This window comes from Calypte anna, chromosome 1, assembly GCF_003957555.1.
Source record: "Calypte anna isolate BGI_N300 chromosome 1, bCalAnn1_v1.p, whole genome shotgun sequence".
In the NCBI taxonomy this organism is placed as follows: Eukaryota; Metazoa; Chordata; class Aves; order Apodiformes; family Trochilidae; genus Calypte; species Calypte anna.
Window position 1 is genome coordinate 89,724,724 of NC_044244.1, and position 15,422 is coordinate 89,740,145.

The window sequence follows — 15,422 nt, forward strand, 5'->3', positions numbered from 1 at the left end:
CTCTTGAAGGCTCTGAGCAGTTGAACAAGTTATTGTGAAATAACATCTAGTGTGAATTGTCCATATGGAGTCCTGAAGGACAGAATTGTGCTTCTGGTTCTGTAAGGGCAAACATGTGTCACACTGCAAAGTTCACCCTGCCAGCTCAGACTTGTGGCAATGTGTTTATCATCCTGGACCTTTGTTATTATTGCTTGTTTGCTTACAGCTTTCCATGAAGGAAGTGCCTCCTGCTTTGTTCCCGGTTTAGACTTACTCCCTGGCTGTAGAGAAATGTCCATTCTAGCCCTTGTTATCAGGCCCTGGCTATCTTATTTCCCTAGGTGAGATTGAGTTTGGGAATTGCTTTTGTGTTTAAAGCTTTTAGTGTTATCCCCTTCCTTCTTTTGTGAAATGGGCAAAATATAGAAAAGTTCAGTAGCTTCTTATCCATAGACAAATAAGCTGAAAGAGAGTTCCAGACTCCTCCCCAGTGGATTTGGTGGAAGAGGTGATGGAGGAGGCGAGTGTGCACTAAATAAGCTTTCAGATGACTATTTAATTATTGGATTATAAAATCAGTTATCAAATCAGCTGGGTTTTTTATTATTGTAAGTTTTTTGTTGTGTTTGGGTTATTTTGGGCTTTTATTTGTTTGGGTTTGGATTTAGTTTCGGTTTTTTTAAGGAACAGAGGTTATAATTTTCCCTAGTAGAAACAAAAGTTGCAAAAATGTATGGGCATCCACCTCTCAAGACATTCTTCTTCAGTCCAGTGGAGTAATCCTGCTCAAAGGATAACTTGAATATTCAATAGAATTTTCTGTAAGCTTTCCTGCATTTTTATGTGTGGTGACAGATATTTGTTTCTGATGAACTAGGGTTTTTTTCCTCACTTTCTGCTTTTTAATTTTTCTTTTTTTCAGGCTTCCTTAAGCCAGATTTAATATTGATAGAATGAAAAAGTTTAAGAGGAGACTTTCCTTAACCTTGCGTGGAAGCCAGACAATTGATGAATCACTGTCTGAGCTAGCAGAGCAAATGACAATTGAAGAAAACAGCAGCAAAGATAATGGTAAGTGTGTCTTTGACTTTGCAGAAAATGTTAAGAATTTTAACAGCCCCCACTCAAGTGAGTGCTGTTGGGCTTTATTTCAGTTTTCACAATTGCATAGAGTTTCTCACTAACGTGTTCTGATTTATCTTGCATTTAACTCTTTTACTTCTTTTAACAGGTTGATATGCTGTTATGTATTGCTTTGGTTTGCTTTGATATTAAACTGTTAAATAGCTATTTACCAGAAGCTGCCTAAATTGATATTTTAATTTGGCATGCAGCAAGGATTATGGAAGTTCTTTCAGTAAACAAACTCATTGTGTGAATTGAGTGGGTCTTGCATCAATTTCATATGGCTTCAAATTAATTTTTTTCACATGATCATTATTTGGTAATGTAATTGATTGGAATTGCTTAAGTATTATAAAACTTTACCTTTTCATTGGTGATGCAGTAGTCTGAGAATTCTATCACCCTTTCATGTCTCTGAATTGTACTTCAGCAATACGAAGGCAGCTACAAAGATTCAGGGTAACTGGCTTGTGTATTCTTATGCAAGTCTTTGGCTGATCCCATAAATATAGTGGCTGCTATAAAGTTCACATTAATGGTGATACTGCTTTTGAATGTAAACTGCTAGAAGATTGACTGGAAGAGATTTTGTTGCTTTGTTGTGTTTCCTGGGCTGCTGCTTTTAAGTCATATTTCATTTTCTATTCTGTTAAGCGCTAGTTCTTGCTCTACTGACATCTAAGATTTTCTCAAGTGCCAGGTGATTTGAAATTTTTTTCCTCCTATTTCACACCAATTAATGATTCTGAGTTTTCCCATTGAAACCTGACAGGACTGGGAAATTTAAGCAGAAGGATAGGCAATGGAAGTTGCCCTGCAGACTTTTAATACCCATCCAAGACCTGTTGCATACCTGTTGCTGAATTTACCTTTGGCAAAAAAAAGCTATTCATATTTTTCATTTTTACCCCTAGTCCCTGTTATACTCATTGCTGTTTTCCTATCTTCATTATGAGCCATGCCCAATAGCTTAGTAAATGATGTTTATTACAACTTATGTGTTGATGAAACAGGTCTACTCTGAAACAGTTGTAGCATTTTTGCATCCATATCTATGAAATAATTCCTGAGACACTAAGCAGTTGTCTCACATAGTTTCACTTGTATTACCACTTGTTACTGCTACATATTTTGTTCGGATTTGTATATACTTCTGATTGATTTCATTATGCAAATAAATGCTGAGAATATTACTTCCATGCTGGGAAATGAGCATCAAAAAATTGTCACGAGCATCAGTGAATGCAGTGAACTAGGTTACTAAATGGATTCTGGTGAAAACTGGATCCATGAAGAAAAAAAAAGAAAGATTTTATTTTAAACTTCTTCTTGGTGTCAGCTCAAATGGAAGCAGACACAGTAATTCATTTACAAAAGCATGAGCTGATGCCATCTTAAACCATGTCATACCATCTATTTACAGTTTATAATATTAATTTGACATTTATTTCAAACAGCAATACTTACGTATTTTCTGCAAGTTTATAACCAAACTTGGCAAAACTTCTCAGTAGATATTTAAAGTGATGAAAATACAAATGAAGAAAATGTGCCCAATTACAAATTCATTATTTAGCTTTTAGTGCTCCTTTTATTTTGCTCTACACATTTTCATTGGCCAGAAGGAAGATATGCTAATATTGTGTGATACTGTCCATGCTTTGCTTACAACTGCAAAATATCGTTGTTGCCTTAGTAAGGTATCTTAGGATACACTGAAGTGTTGGTGATGCTCTCTAAAGAGGAAGGATAGTAAATATAAAGTATACTGTTGCTATGTATAATCTTGTAATCTTATGTAATTTTTAAAAGATTTACTGACATTTGCTTCCTTTTCCTGATACCTTTAGAATGCAGATATTGGTATCTGTCTTATCTTTGATCTTGGAGAGATAAGATACTACTTTGAGTATTTTTATTTTCTCTTTGTTTTTCCTTTCCAACCCTCCTTTTCTTAGAAAGCAGCGTTGGAAAAAGGCTTGCTACACCAGCTAGTGCTGCTTTTCTGAAGGAAGCTCTTAACTTTCCCACGGATAAGATAGTTTGGAAGGAGTCATTTTCAGACAGACCATAGTAATCAGGATTCAGGCAACAACAATTGCTAGAAAAAACAGTCAGGAAACAAGTTCCCTCTTCTGCTGGAAGACAGGTTTGGTGAAGAGTGTAGCGTGGAAAAAATTCTCCACTAGACAATATTTTTAAAAAGTACTCACAGAGGAGTGCTTAAATGAGAAAGGTTTCTCCAGCATGTTGTATAATCAGTGTTAAGAAGCCTATACTAACTGCAGATAGAGTAGTTTATAAAGTGGTAGCTGCATTAAGATCTTGAAAGTGCATCTCATACTGTGATGGCACTGATCTCAGAAGGCTGGAGTAACCACCTCCATAGTTGTGCTTTTAAGAAGAATAAACAGCTCCTTTACCCTGTGGAACAGAGGAAAATAAATATGCCCAGTTCACAGGCTTTGAACCTGTTCTTAAAGGAACTTAAAAGCACAGGCTTGGAAATCAAAGGCAAGCTAATAGCTTGATCTACAGAGAATCAACGTCAGGGATACAAACAGTCTTCAGAAAGTGGATCTTCATATGTGGTTTATTTTCAGCTTGTTGTTACATCATGAGCTTGAGAAATGAGAGTTGAAGGGCGTTGCAAATCTTCTCATGACAGAAAGCAAAGATAGACCCTGAACAGTCTTTAGAGCAAATATTTTCCATCGTTGTTGTCCAATTTTGTTTTATTTTTTTCTTCCTAGCGAATCACCCATCTTGTCTCCTGACATTCCATTCGGATGGCCATGTTCACTGAAGGATACAATTTAATACAAGTTAGCTTTTTTCCTTCTTGACAATGGCTGTGTTACTGGACCTTAGAGATGGTAGTGGCTACATCCATAGGAAACCATCATCTCTGCTGACCTGGATTGGTGCTCACCTCTGTCCGATTTTCACATACATGTCCTGTAGAATCTTTAAGTTCCAGTTCAGCACAGCAATTTGAGATGTAGATCACATGCACAGAGTACCAGAGACCTTTCCTAGAGGTCACCCTTCTCCAATAACCTGTGTTACTCAATCGCCCAGCACACATTTCCTTTTCCAGAACAGTTGCCTCTGATTTCAAATGGTGTCCTGCTTTGGTACAGAGACACACCTTGTCATTAGCTCCAGCTTTGAGTGAATTGTTTTAAAGAACAGCACTCCTAATGCAGAAGAAATTGTCCCTTTTGCAGTTCACAGACATAAAAGTAGATAAGTAACTTTAAGTGTCTTAGCAGTGCATCAGTACCACTCAATCAGCTAACCTTTTGTATGCCATCTCATTTCATACACAGCCTCCTTCATCGCCTGATGTCAGTAGAATCTCAGTATGCAGCACTCATCCATCAGCACCGAAATGGGATTAGCAGGGATCAAACCATATTGTTCAGTGCAGTAGCACAGCACTATTGCACTGAATGAACAATAACCATCAGTTTTGCTTTGGGGTTTGGGATTTTTTTGAATGCCTTCAAATTATTTAGTGATTGGAAACCTGTATTGTATTTAATCTGCCTTAAAAATTATTTTCATCATAATTGGTGTCTGGGTGAGGAAGCATCGCAAAATCAGATGCATAAACCATAAAAGTAGAGGGACCAGTGAAATGCCTAGCATACATCTGAAGCCTTATGAACTGTGGACTGTATGAAATATATTTTGAGCTTTTATTTTTTCTAATTACAGAAGCTTTTAGTGGTTTCTGTTTCTACATACAAAGCCAGTTTGTTGGATTTGTTACTTATTTTTTGTTCTGTCTCGATTCAAGCACACTAACCATGTGCCCACTTGCTTTTTTAATTCATGTATTCAGATTAATATTAAAATACTAAATGCTAATTTTATAGCAGTTGACAACTAAATTTGCTCCTGAAATCTTTCTTGCCATTGACATACTAATGAAATTTGGCTAGAAGTAACATCCAAATCATGCATATTTAAAGCCCAATTAACTGTAAAATTTATGCAAATACTTTAATACATATGAATATGGTCTCTAATGAAAGTGAAAAATGTGACTGTATTGTCTTACAATATAAAATATATTATCACAAGCTCCAGGCATGCTTTTAAGAAGATAATGTTAAAAAATACATCCACAGCTCTTGCATTAATATGTTCGTAACTCAGAAAGCCATTCTGTATTGCCAGTTTTTATTTTTATATATAGGTATACATACACACATACATACTAAACCAAGTGAGCCATAGAAATGGCTTCATTAATTTCTAGAATAATATTTATCTCCATTTTGGTCTGTTTTAGCTCAGTCATGTGATCATAGGATCCAGTCTCAAACACTTGCATAATCTTTTTGTAATTTTACAGGTGTGAGTAATAATGGAAGGATCAGCTACAGTAAAGTGCGTAAGTGTTTTTTAGGTTTAAGGCCTTTAATGACTAGTTACTACTCTGATATGAGGAATGATTGTTTATAAAAATCAACACATTGCAGAACTGTCTGAGAACATCCAAATGTCTTTATAGTTGCAGTCATTTCATATCATCTTCCGTTCAGCTGAGAAACTCCCATTCCATCTGCTATGTGTGATTCCTTGAGTATGGAAGAAAAACAGTGTATTAAAACATACTTATTTACAAGATGTTCTTGAAATAAAAATATTGCAGAAATACTGGTAATAAATAAATACAATTTCTCTTTTGATAATGAAGGAAGGTATCAATGTAAAAACAACGGGGGCACTGGGTGAAATCCCCAGAAGTGCTTGAGCTCATTCTAGAGCAACAGATTACTGCAAATAACTGGCATTTGTCACAGCTAAATACTGAGCCTTTTACTTGACCTTACACTGTACTGATGATGCCTTTATTATAGTCTGTGTACCCTTCTGTGCTGTGGCATACATCAGTTTTTGTTATTCCTGATCAGTATGGTTTCTCCATACCACATACACTGCACAAGAGTGTTCTTGCTTCCTTTCTGTTTTAATTTGCTTCTTCCAACAGAACCTGGAGGCTCTATTCGTGTGTGGAAGTGCTTATAAAGGTGACTGAGCATGAAAATTCAGTGCCTGAAAACATACTGCAGAGACCTGCAGTCTTGGGGGACAGGGGGGCTGTCCACTCCTAGGTGTTTTCCTTCACAAGCACAGTGTAGATTTCACAGAACATGGTGCTTAGGTGAAGAAGTGGACCCTCTAAATACACCAGACATCTTCTAGTGTAGAATCACTGATGAATGTGTAGAGATTTTTTTATTCTCAAGTGGCATTCAGATGGACTTACTGGAAGTACAGAGAAGTAAACCAGACCTAAATAGCCAGCAGTTATTTCTGGATGCAGGGCAAAAAGGAGCTAGATTCTGTTTCCTCATTTGGGTGGCCTTGTGGCCTCAGATATGTTTGTGTTGAGAGCTACAGGGTAGTTTTCTGTAGAGAGGTCAGGGATATTTCTGTCTCTAGCTACGATGCTGACTTATGTTGATTTAAATTGTGCCCTAGACAGTGTTCTGAAGGATTTGGTGTAGCACGAGGTTTTCTGGAGCTAGCTTTTGAAAGGAGAATTAGTGACTGCTGGTGTGTCATGCATATATGGCAAGAGGTGCAGGACTACCATGCTTATGTTCCAGTCTGTGATGGCCAAAAGTACTGTCTTGAGAATTATCTTTTTAGGAGTATGAAATATATAAATCTCAAGGGCAGATTTTCAGCTTTGAATATTTTAAATTTGGTTTTGATTTTTGTCTTGGCAAAGATCACTGTCTTGACTGAAGACAAAAACTTACTGTATGTGAAGTCAACTTTGAAAGGCTTTTTGTCGTGATTTTTTGACTTGCATATTATTTATCTTTTAATTTTGGTTTTTTTTTTTCGTAGTTTAAAGAGACTTCTCGGAAAATTTTGTGTCTTTTTTGTCTGAAGTGGAAAAAAAAATTTTACAGGACATTACAGTCCTTTTTTAAACATTGAAGTACTTTGTTTCTGGGAGAAACTTGAAGGCTGTGTTTCTTTAGGTTTCTGTTGATTTTTTTCTTTAAATATGCTACCAAAATTATTTTGCCCTGTGTCTTCCAAGTGAAGAATGTTTACTCTGAACATGACTGCTATACTCAAATGGGTTAATTTTGAGCAATGGGAGGAATGACTTGAGGTTTTGTTAATATTTTTATATTGTAGTAGCCAATAGTTTGAAGGTTTCATTTTTATTATTAAATAAATAAATACAGCTTCAGATAGTTTTGAGTGGTTGCTTTATTTTAGAGTGACTTAATGTTTTCCTGGAGATCACATAATAGAGTCAAGGGAAACAACCCCATAACATACAGTATTTTATAAACTGCTCCTCATGAAGATGCCTGAGTGCAGATATAACAAATATACAGCTGTTTGGGGTTATTTAAATATTTCTTCTGTGGGAGCCATCACCTGTAATAAACTAATTTTACTAAGTGGGTCTGGCAGCCTTACAGGAGTATAATTAAATGTTGTACAGCACATTTCTAAAATGTCAGAAATTCACATGCTTACATTCTAGGATTTCTGAAGAAACAAAAGACTTCTTGACAATAGCTTCTTCGTGAAAGCAGTTTGTTCAAAATATTTTGTATTACCAGTTACAAAAAAAAAAAATCAGTCTTTATTGCCAGTTGACATGTAAAAATTGAGTAATGATTAATAGAGCATACATTCAGCTTGGTTGAATTAATATGTAGTAGATGATGCCAAAATATTATTAAGTTACATGACAGTAGCATTTGAGACAGCTGATACAACTAATTCTAAAACATTATCATAGTGGATTGCAAGCTGCCTGAATGCAGGACTGTTCAGAGAATGAGTATTGAGTTTCTTGTATGTAGAGTTTTGACACTTCCCCATTCTCTATCAAAAATGAAAAAGAAAAGAAAAATCAAAGCAAAACAAAACCCCAAGCAGCTTGGAATTTTTCTGGGGCAAGGGTGAGGTCAAGGTGAGTGAAAAAGAAACTTGTGTAGAGTCCTGTCCTATAAAAATCAGTAGCTGATTCTCCAGGTGTTCAGTAAGAGTCTGTCACAGTTGAGCTGGTCCAAAGTCAGGCTGCAGCTAGAAGTGGTGAGTGAGGTTCTGCCTCCACCCTCCTATCAGTGCCAGCACTCTGTGTGCCCTGGGATGATCTAATTCAAAAACCTAAATCAGATTTACAGAGTTTTTTGCTGGGAGAGCACTTAGAAACACCTTTTTGGGAGCAGCAAAAGTTCACAAAAGTTCATCCTTATTTAAAATGTGGAGCATACCCGGGTGAAATGCTCGGTGTATATACACAAAGCAGAGATGAGAAATGTTAGGTGTCTGCCATACTTAGATCAGAAAAAAGCTCATCTTGTGTACTTTATTTATATCAAGTTAAAATAATGTGTTTATATGGTTTTCTTGTCCAGAATGGATAATGGTTTCTGAATAATATTGTCTTCTTGCAGATATATTTAGCTTTAGCAGAGATACTTGGTTTAAGGATAAAATGGCACTGTGTATCACAGATGATTTTGATTCTTTGTTAAAGCCAGCTGAAGCAAATATCATTCCAGAATTTTAGGCAGTGGAATCTGAAAGCCAGCTTTGTCTTTTTGCCACATTATAGAGAAGCTCATGGGACGTAAGAAAGAAAAAGAGGCAGTTGAATATGTGGTATTAATAAAATATGTTCTTAAATGCATTTACGTACCTAATGAAAACACTTTCTTTAATCCACCAGCTGATTGATGTATGCCAGTTGCTGAGGCCTTGCATAGAAATGCCAGGCAATTCTGCAGGCTTTCTGGAGCTCAGATTAAGTAAATCCTGTTAAGTAAATCCAGCACAGGAAAGAAAGTGGTATGGTGGCTCTTTGTTAAGATAGATGGACAACAAAAAGAACCTTTGGGAATTTAGTGAAAAATTTCTTAATTTGGGAGTAATTTCAGGTCAGGGATTTGTGGTTAATTTAAATCGCAGTTAAAGGAAAAAGAGGAGACATCTTTGTAACCTCATAAAATAGTTTGTTTTAACTAATCCTTGAACAAGCTTCTTGGTTAGATATACTATTGTTCCCCTTGACTCTGGCAGTTCTCATCATTATGAAGTTCAAAAATCAGTTCCCCTTACATTCAAGCATAAATTTCTGTGAAGAGCCACTGATAAAAATCTCTCAACTCATTTTTTTATTTTGGCACTACAGAATATAGAGCAGGGTGAGGAAAGAGAGAGATAAATAATTTATAAAACCCATGCTGGAATAGTTGTGCCAGCATAAGCCACCAGGAGTGTACTGCCCAGATGCTGCAGAAGCCTTGTGCCGTAAGGAGAGCTGGAGATCTGCCTGGCTGCTCTGTCTCTGAGGATGACAATTCAGGGCAAGTCTAAGATTAGAGCCAAAAATATAACGGCATTTCCCCAGAGTAGTGTACCAGTTTCTAGTTCAGAGACTTCTGAACTAGGCAAGTCTCTATGCAGTTAGTTACCCTGAGCAGATCTCTTGTTCAGTCTCCCCTTGAGTATTGTAAACTTCTTGTACTCATCCTGCGTGGGGAGTTTCCACAGGGTGCAGAGTCTGAAGATCCGCTGCCGGGTGCTGCACGCAGCCTCTCACAGCTGGCTCTTTCGGGGACCCTCATCCTTGTGCTGGAGGAGCTGGTGGATGCAGCTGATTTCTAGGTGATTTGGGGAGGGACTCTTTACAAGGGTGCATAGGAATAGGACTAGGGGCAATGGTCTTAAACTAGAACAGGGTAGGTACAGATCAGACATTAGGCAGAGGTTCATTACTGTGAGGGTGGTGAAGCGCTGGAACAGGTTGCCCAAAGAGGCTGTGGATGCCTCATCCCTGGTAACATGGAAGATCAGGCTTGATGGGTTTCTGAGCAACCTGATCTAGTTAAAGATGTCCCTGCTCACTGCAAGCGTGTTGGACTAGATAACCTTTAAAAGTCCTTTCCAACCCAGCACATTCTGTGGTCCTGTGTTCTCCTCAGCCTCCTTCAAGTCTGTGAGTTATACTTACACAGTTTTAATCTGTTTGAGAGAGGAAGCCTAGAACTGTGCACGATACCAAAACACAGTAGATCCATACATGTGTATAGTGGCATAGTGGTTTTCTTGTGTTTTGCTGCTCCCCTCATTCATTTTGTCTGTACTTAAATATTAAACCAATAGCACCATGAAAATACCAACTGTGCGACCAGAATCACCTCCATCATGCCAGCCCTTTGAGTGGTTACTGAGTTATATTTACCAAATACATTCACAGTAAAATAAGGGATGTTTGTCAGTTTTATACGGGGAAATGCTGTGGGGTTTTGTTTTGATTTTTTAAGGCAAACCAAACCTATAATCACAGATAAAATTGTAAGAACCAGTTTATATATGTATGTACTGAAGGCATTTAATTTTCACAGTTTTGATTCATCTTACTCAAAATCAAGCAGTTGCACTAAATTCACACCTTTAAAAACTGCAGCATTACCCTTTAAATGTAGGGATTCAACATGTTAATATTAGGAAAAAACACCCAATTTTTTAATTGAAATAAATGAAATTGTAACATTGGAAAAGGTACTTGCAGATCTTCAGACACAAGATGTTAAATAGTTTTTTCAAAAGCACTTTCTTTAAATTTTCCATCTTACAAATACACAAAAATAACAGTAAACAGTCCTGCAAATTCATTCCCACAAGAGCTTGATAATATTCAGTATTTATTCCATCCCTTAGCTATCATTGCCACTTTCTCAGAGAGGAGGTGACACACAACGCAGAATTCATGTAAACGTTTCTTTGAGCATTTCTAGCATACCACAATACAAACTTAACTGTGTCTATCAAAAATACTTTTCCAGATCATGAGTGTATATGTTACACCTTCATGACATGCCATGCGATCCCACCTTTTTGTAAGCTATTGTGTACAAGGATTTAAAAAAATGCAACGTTTGTAAGGAAGTGCTATTTTTATTTCTCTTAGTCAGAAGTATGCTTTTGTAACCTTCATTTAATTGTTGGTAGTTATGCCTGCCCTACTACATAACCTAAATTATTTTTACTAAATTTTATAATGGGCTCCATAATTTAGAACAGTACTTACGACAGCACAGGAAGGTAGTAGTTGCCTATTATGGCAGAAGTTATTTCTGTGTGACTGAATCTTATTTTGTCAACCATTCATCTTTCATTTTTATGTAAATTTTCTTCTTATTCTTCTTATGTGTTTATCCTTTTATTTGAGCCAAACCTCTTGGTATGTTAGAGCATTTTAGAAGTTGGTTTTTTTTAACTGTAAAAGTGGCATGAGGAAAACAAATTTTAAAAATAAGTTTATCTGTTCACCACAGTGTCATGCTAGTAATGAACATGAAACTCAATCTCTGCTTAATCATTCAGTGAGCTCATGAACTCTGGTCTTTTCTATATGCTACACACTTCATGGATATAGAATAATTTTAGCGTGAGTACACAAAAGCCTTAATATCCAAGGGCAGTTATCAGCTCTGGGCTCTATGTATGCAGCTGTAGTCCTCATGTGTGCATACAGTCCAGCATGGTTAATGACACTGGAATCTGCAGCATCTGTCAGTGTATAGAGGTGGGTATGGCTGGGCAGCCAGGCTGGGGCCATGTGCTGTCCCATGAACAGGCAGACTTTTGCTTCCAACCATATGTCTCTGTGGCTTTCCTGTGCTGCTTTTTGGTGCTTCCCCTACCCTTTGGAGATGTATCCTGCCATCTTCAGTTTCTCATTAGGATGAGAAAAGTCATGCTAACTTTGATGTAGAATTTGCTTTGTGTGTGTGTGTGTGACAGTAATCTTTCCATGGGAAATACAGTTTCACTTACCAAGCATCAGTCTGTCTCAGCACTTTGCTCAGGGTTTGAGTTCTCCTCCAATGTGTAAAGCTGTTGACATTAGTGGCAGAGCTAAGAAATACTTCAGTGATTTTTTAGCAGCACATTCCCATAATAGCAAAAAGTCTGAGAAATTTGTTCCCAGGTTTATTATTATGACATCAAAAAAACTGAGGGTCTCTTGGTTTTCTTGGTGCAGTAGGGCTTAGTCAAATGGAGGAGAGTTTTATTTTCCAGACTTGCTCAGAAAAAATACTTCTGAGTTAGCTCTCTTTTTTTCATTTAAAAAAAATAGGTTTAGAAACAATTGAAATGAAGTAGAATTACATGCTTTATATATATTACTTACTGGTTATAAAAGGAATACAAATGAAGTAGTAACTCTAAAATTATGCAAATTAGGCACTAAATCCCACCATAGTTAAAACCAGTAAAGACTCTCAACAGAACAAACTATGTACTCATCGGGAATTTGGATTTTCAGTGTTAGCATTCATTTGTACAGCTCTGTGTGTAAACTCAGTGAGGTTTTTTGGTCTAGAAACTGGATCAGATTTAAGTCAAAGGTTAGTAAGAAAGTTGGAAAGCAGAAAACAAATTCTACTATGTGAAAAGGAAAGGCATTAGTTGTTCTGTATGTGAACCTGTGTTTTCTGTCATGTGAAAGTAGTAATAGATGTTATTTGAAAATAGAGGAATTTGCTGCCTGCTGCCCTAAGATAAATCTGTTGTTGAAGGCACACAACAAGGAAGCTGATACCATTCTTGAATTACAAAGGATGATGCAGTGTAGTAGAAACAGAAATAAGGGTTTGAGACAGTGATATGCAGAGCTTTGAGGGTGATTACACTGATCATTCTTTATGAACATATGCATAGATGTAGGGTCTGGTTTTCCTCAGTTTCCTGTTTTTCCACCCACTTTGAAGTTGTGCTGTGAAGGGTCCTGATGGAAAGGTGCAGGCAGGTTCATAAGTGCTGATGCATCCTTTCACATTCTGTTTTTTACCTGGAGCTTTATTTTGTTGCTTTTATTTTTTCCTGCAGCAGCTGATTTTAATTAATTTTTTGTACGTCTTACTGTATTAATCATGTCTATGTGAAAAAAATTCTTTACGTAACTATTTTTTTAATCACTAGCTTGTCTTTTGTGTAGTTCAGTCTATGTACTTCCATCTCTTTGCTTCAGACCATCATGCTTCAGTCATAAAATCTCCAAAAGGTTTCTGTATAGGATTCTGTTTTCCTTAGGTGTTTGTTGCTATTATTTGCCTTCACCATTGAAATTCTGCTTTCCATGAAGTTCTCCTAGCTGTATTATTCTTATTTCTGAAGACAAAGCAAGATGTTGGGTTCCTTGCATGTGAGAACGTAAGTTGGGGTGATGAAATAGCAGCCCAGATGACTCCCTCTCCTAGCAGGCATAAGTGAAGCTCTGAGCAGATCCCAGTTGTGCCCCAGGGGCACCTCAAAAGGTACCACTCCATCCAGCAGTACTTCTGCTGCCACTTCTCAGTGCTTGGCTGCTGCCTTTTCTGTCTTCCAAATAAAAAGCAAACAACACGTATCTGTAATGGTCATAAGAATGAGATGATGGAAAAACAAAATTACTTGAATCTTAACATGTTTGTTGGGCACATAACTCTGGTCTTTTCACAGTTATGGGGAGAGCGCTTGTATGTAGCTGCTGGGTGATTCCCACTTCTATGTGTGTTTTCTATAACCAGAGTATTTCTTCTTTAATTGCTTGTATGAGTGATGTCATCAGTGATTCTGATAAGTCCAGTTTCTTGTGGTTTTGTTGGAGTTGGACTGCTTCAAGTACCGTGGCAATCCTTGAGTGATTGTTCCCATGCACAGAGTAAGACTGGCTGAGAGAACATGAACACTCAATTTCTATGCACATTTGTATATAAGATTTTTAAATTTCCAATGTTTTATCTTTAAGAAAGTGTTTATCAGTAATAATTTTTTTAAAAAATCTGCAGTGAACTGTTCGGGACACAATCCAGTAGAAAGTCAAAGTAACTCATTGAATGCTTAATTATTCAGATATGCTTTAAGTTAACAACCTTGCTTGTGGCATGGTAACTCTAGTGGATATAGACAGGTAGGTTTCCTCATAAGGACTTCCAATAGCGAGGCCTTGCTACTAGTGGTACTCAAGAATTTTGGGAGGGAGAATATTTCCAAAGGCTTCCAGTCAAATTTGGTCCTCATACAAATTTATCTAATGGTCAGTCTGCGTAAATTATAGTCAAGATGAAATGTTGCACAATAAGACAAATCATTAATTCAGAAGAAAAAAAATTGCTGATATTAAAAGCTACGTTCTGCTTTTATTCATATTTTTAGACTGTTTATTCAGGTCATTTACTGATGCAGCATCAGTGACAGAACTTAATATAATGAAGTTTGGTTAATATTTAATGCCATGTTTTGTATTAATTGGTTAATAGAGAAATAGTGTTATGGTATACTGTCAGTATGAAAGAAAATCTTACCAGATTGGTGATTTGCTGTCTAGTAACTGATTTTTTTTTCTTTTTTGTTTCTTTTTTCTTTTTTCTTTTTTTTTTTTTTCTTTCTGGCATGTTCCTGACACTCCTGCTTGCTTGTGGGAATGAATATTTTGATCCTTGTGAATTGTAGAGCCTATTGTGAAGAATGGCAGGCCTCCAACATCTCACAGCATGCACTCATTTCTTCACCAATACACAGGATCTTTCAAGAAGCCCCCTTTACGGAGACCACATAGCGTCATAGGGGGCAGCCTCGGCTCCTTCATGGCAATGCCCAGAAATGGGAGCAGATTAGGTAATTTACTATGTTGTTTGTCTACCTTCGTGTTTCTGTAGAGAATAATGTCTGTCTTGCTTCTTAGCTAGAGATGTGGTTATTCTAATGTTTTAATAAATCTCGAGGAATGCAGTAATCTTTTTCTGGGGTTGTTAGAGAAACTTGTTTTTAAGGCGCTGAATGTCTTTTAAGATTCTTGGGAATAAACCAATTACAGGAACACACAGAAGTCACCCGTGATTTTTTGACACTTGTAAAAGTTACAAAATCTTCTTTCTTAATATGCAAGAAAGCTGTGTGTCCATCTCAGTTAGGCATTGTTGAGAACTACAGTAAAACTACGATAAAAGCAGAGGATAGTCAGTCTACATGTGACAATTTTAAAAGCTCTGGTTTATTACTCTCCTTTATTGTAAGAAAAAAATTATGCTTTTTTCAGTAATAAATTAAGGACACTCAACTATAATTATCTTTTTGTTGTGGTCCAAAGCTGTATTTGTGGTTCTGTAAGGCAAGGAAGTTAGGAAATTTTTGTCTTCTCCTTCAAGTAATCTGTCATGTTGCTGCCTCCAGTCACCGTTAATATTTTATCCTTCTTTTATATTATTTTAAATTATGATTAATTAATTGATACTAGAAAATGAGAGCAAGTCACAGCTTAATTA

The 15,422-nt window shown here is 36.8% G+C and overlaps 1 protein-coding gene across 3 annotated transcripts in view; it reads left to right on the top strand.

The window, feature by feature from the left end:
* CDK17 (cyclin dependent kinase 17) overlaps positions 1–15,422 on the top strand; it is a 90,098-nt gene that overhangs the window by 34,516 nt on the left and 40,160 nt on the right. For 2 of the 3 annotated variants that reach the window (XM_030445253.1, XM_030445260.1), the window contains exons 2-4: positions 905–1,053; positions 5,474–5,512; positions 14,611–14,775. In XM_030445253.1, coding sequence (XP_030301113.1) covers positions 936–1,053; positions 5,474–5,512; positions 14,611–14,775 — 322 coding nt within the window. In that variant the 5' untranslated portion in view covers positions 905–935. The remainder of the gene's footprint in view (positions 1–904; positions 1,054–5,473; positions 5,513–14,610; positions 14,776–15,422) is intronic. The other variant, XM_030445268.1, reaches the window with a different exon arrangement.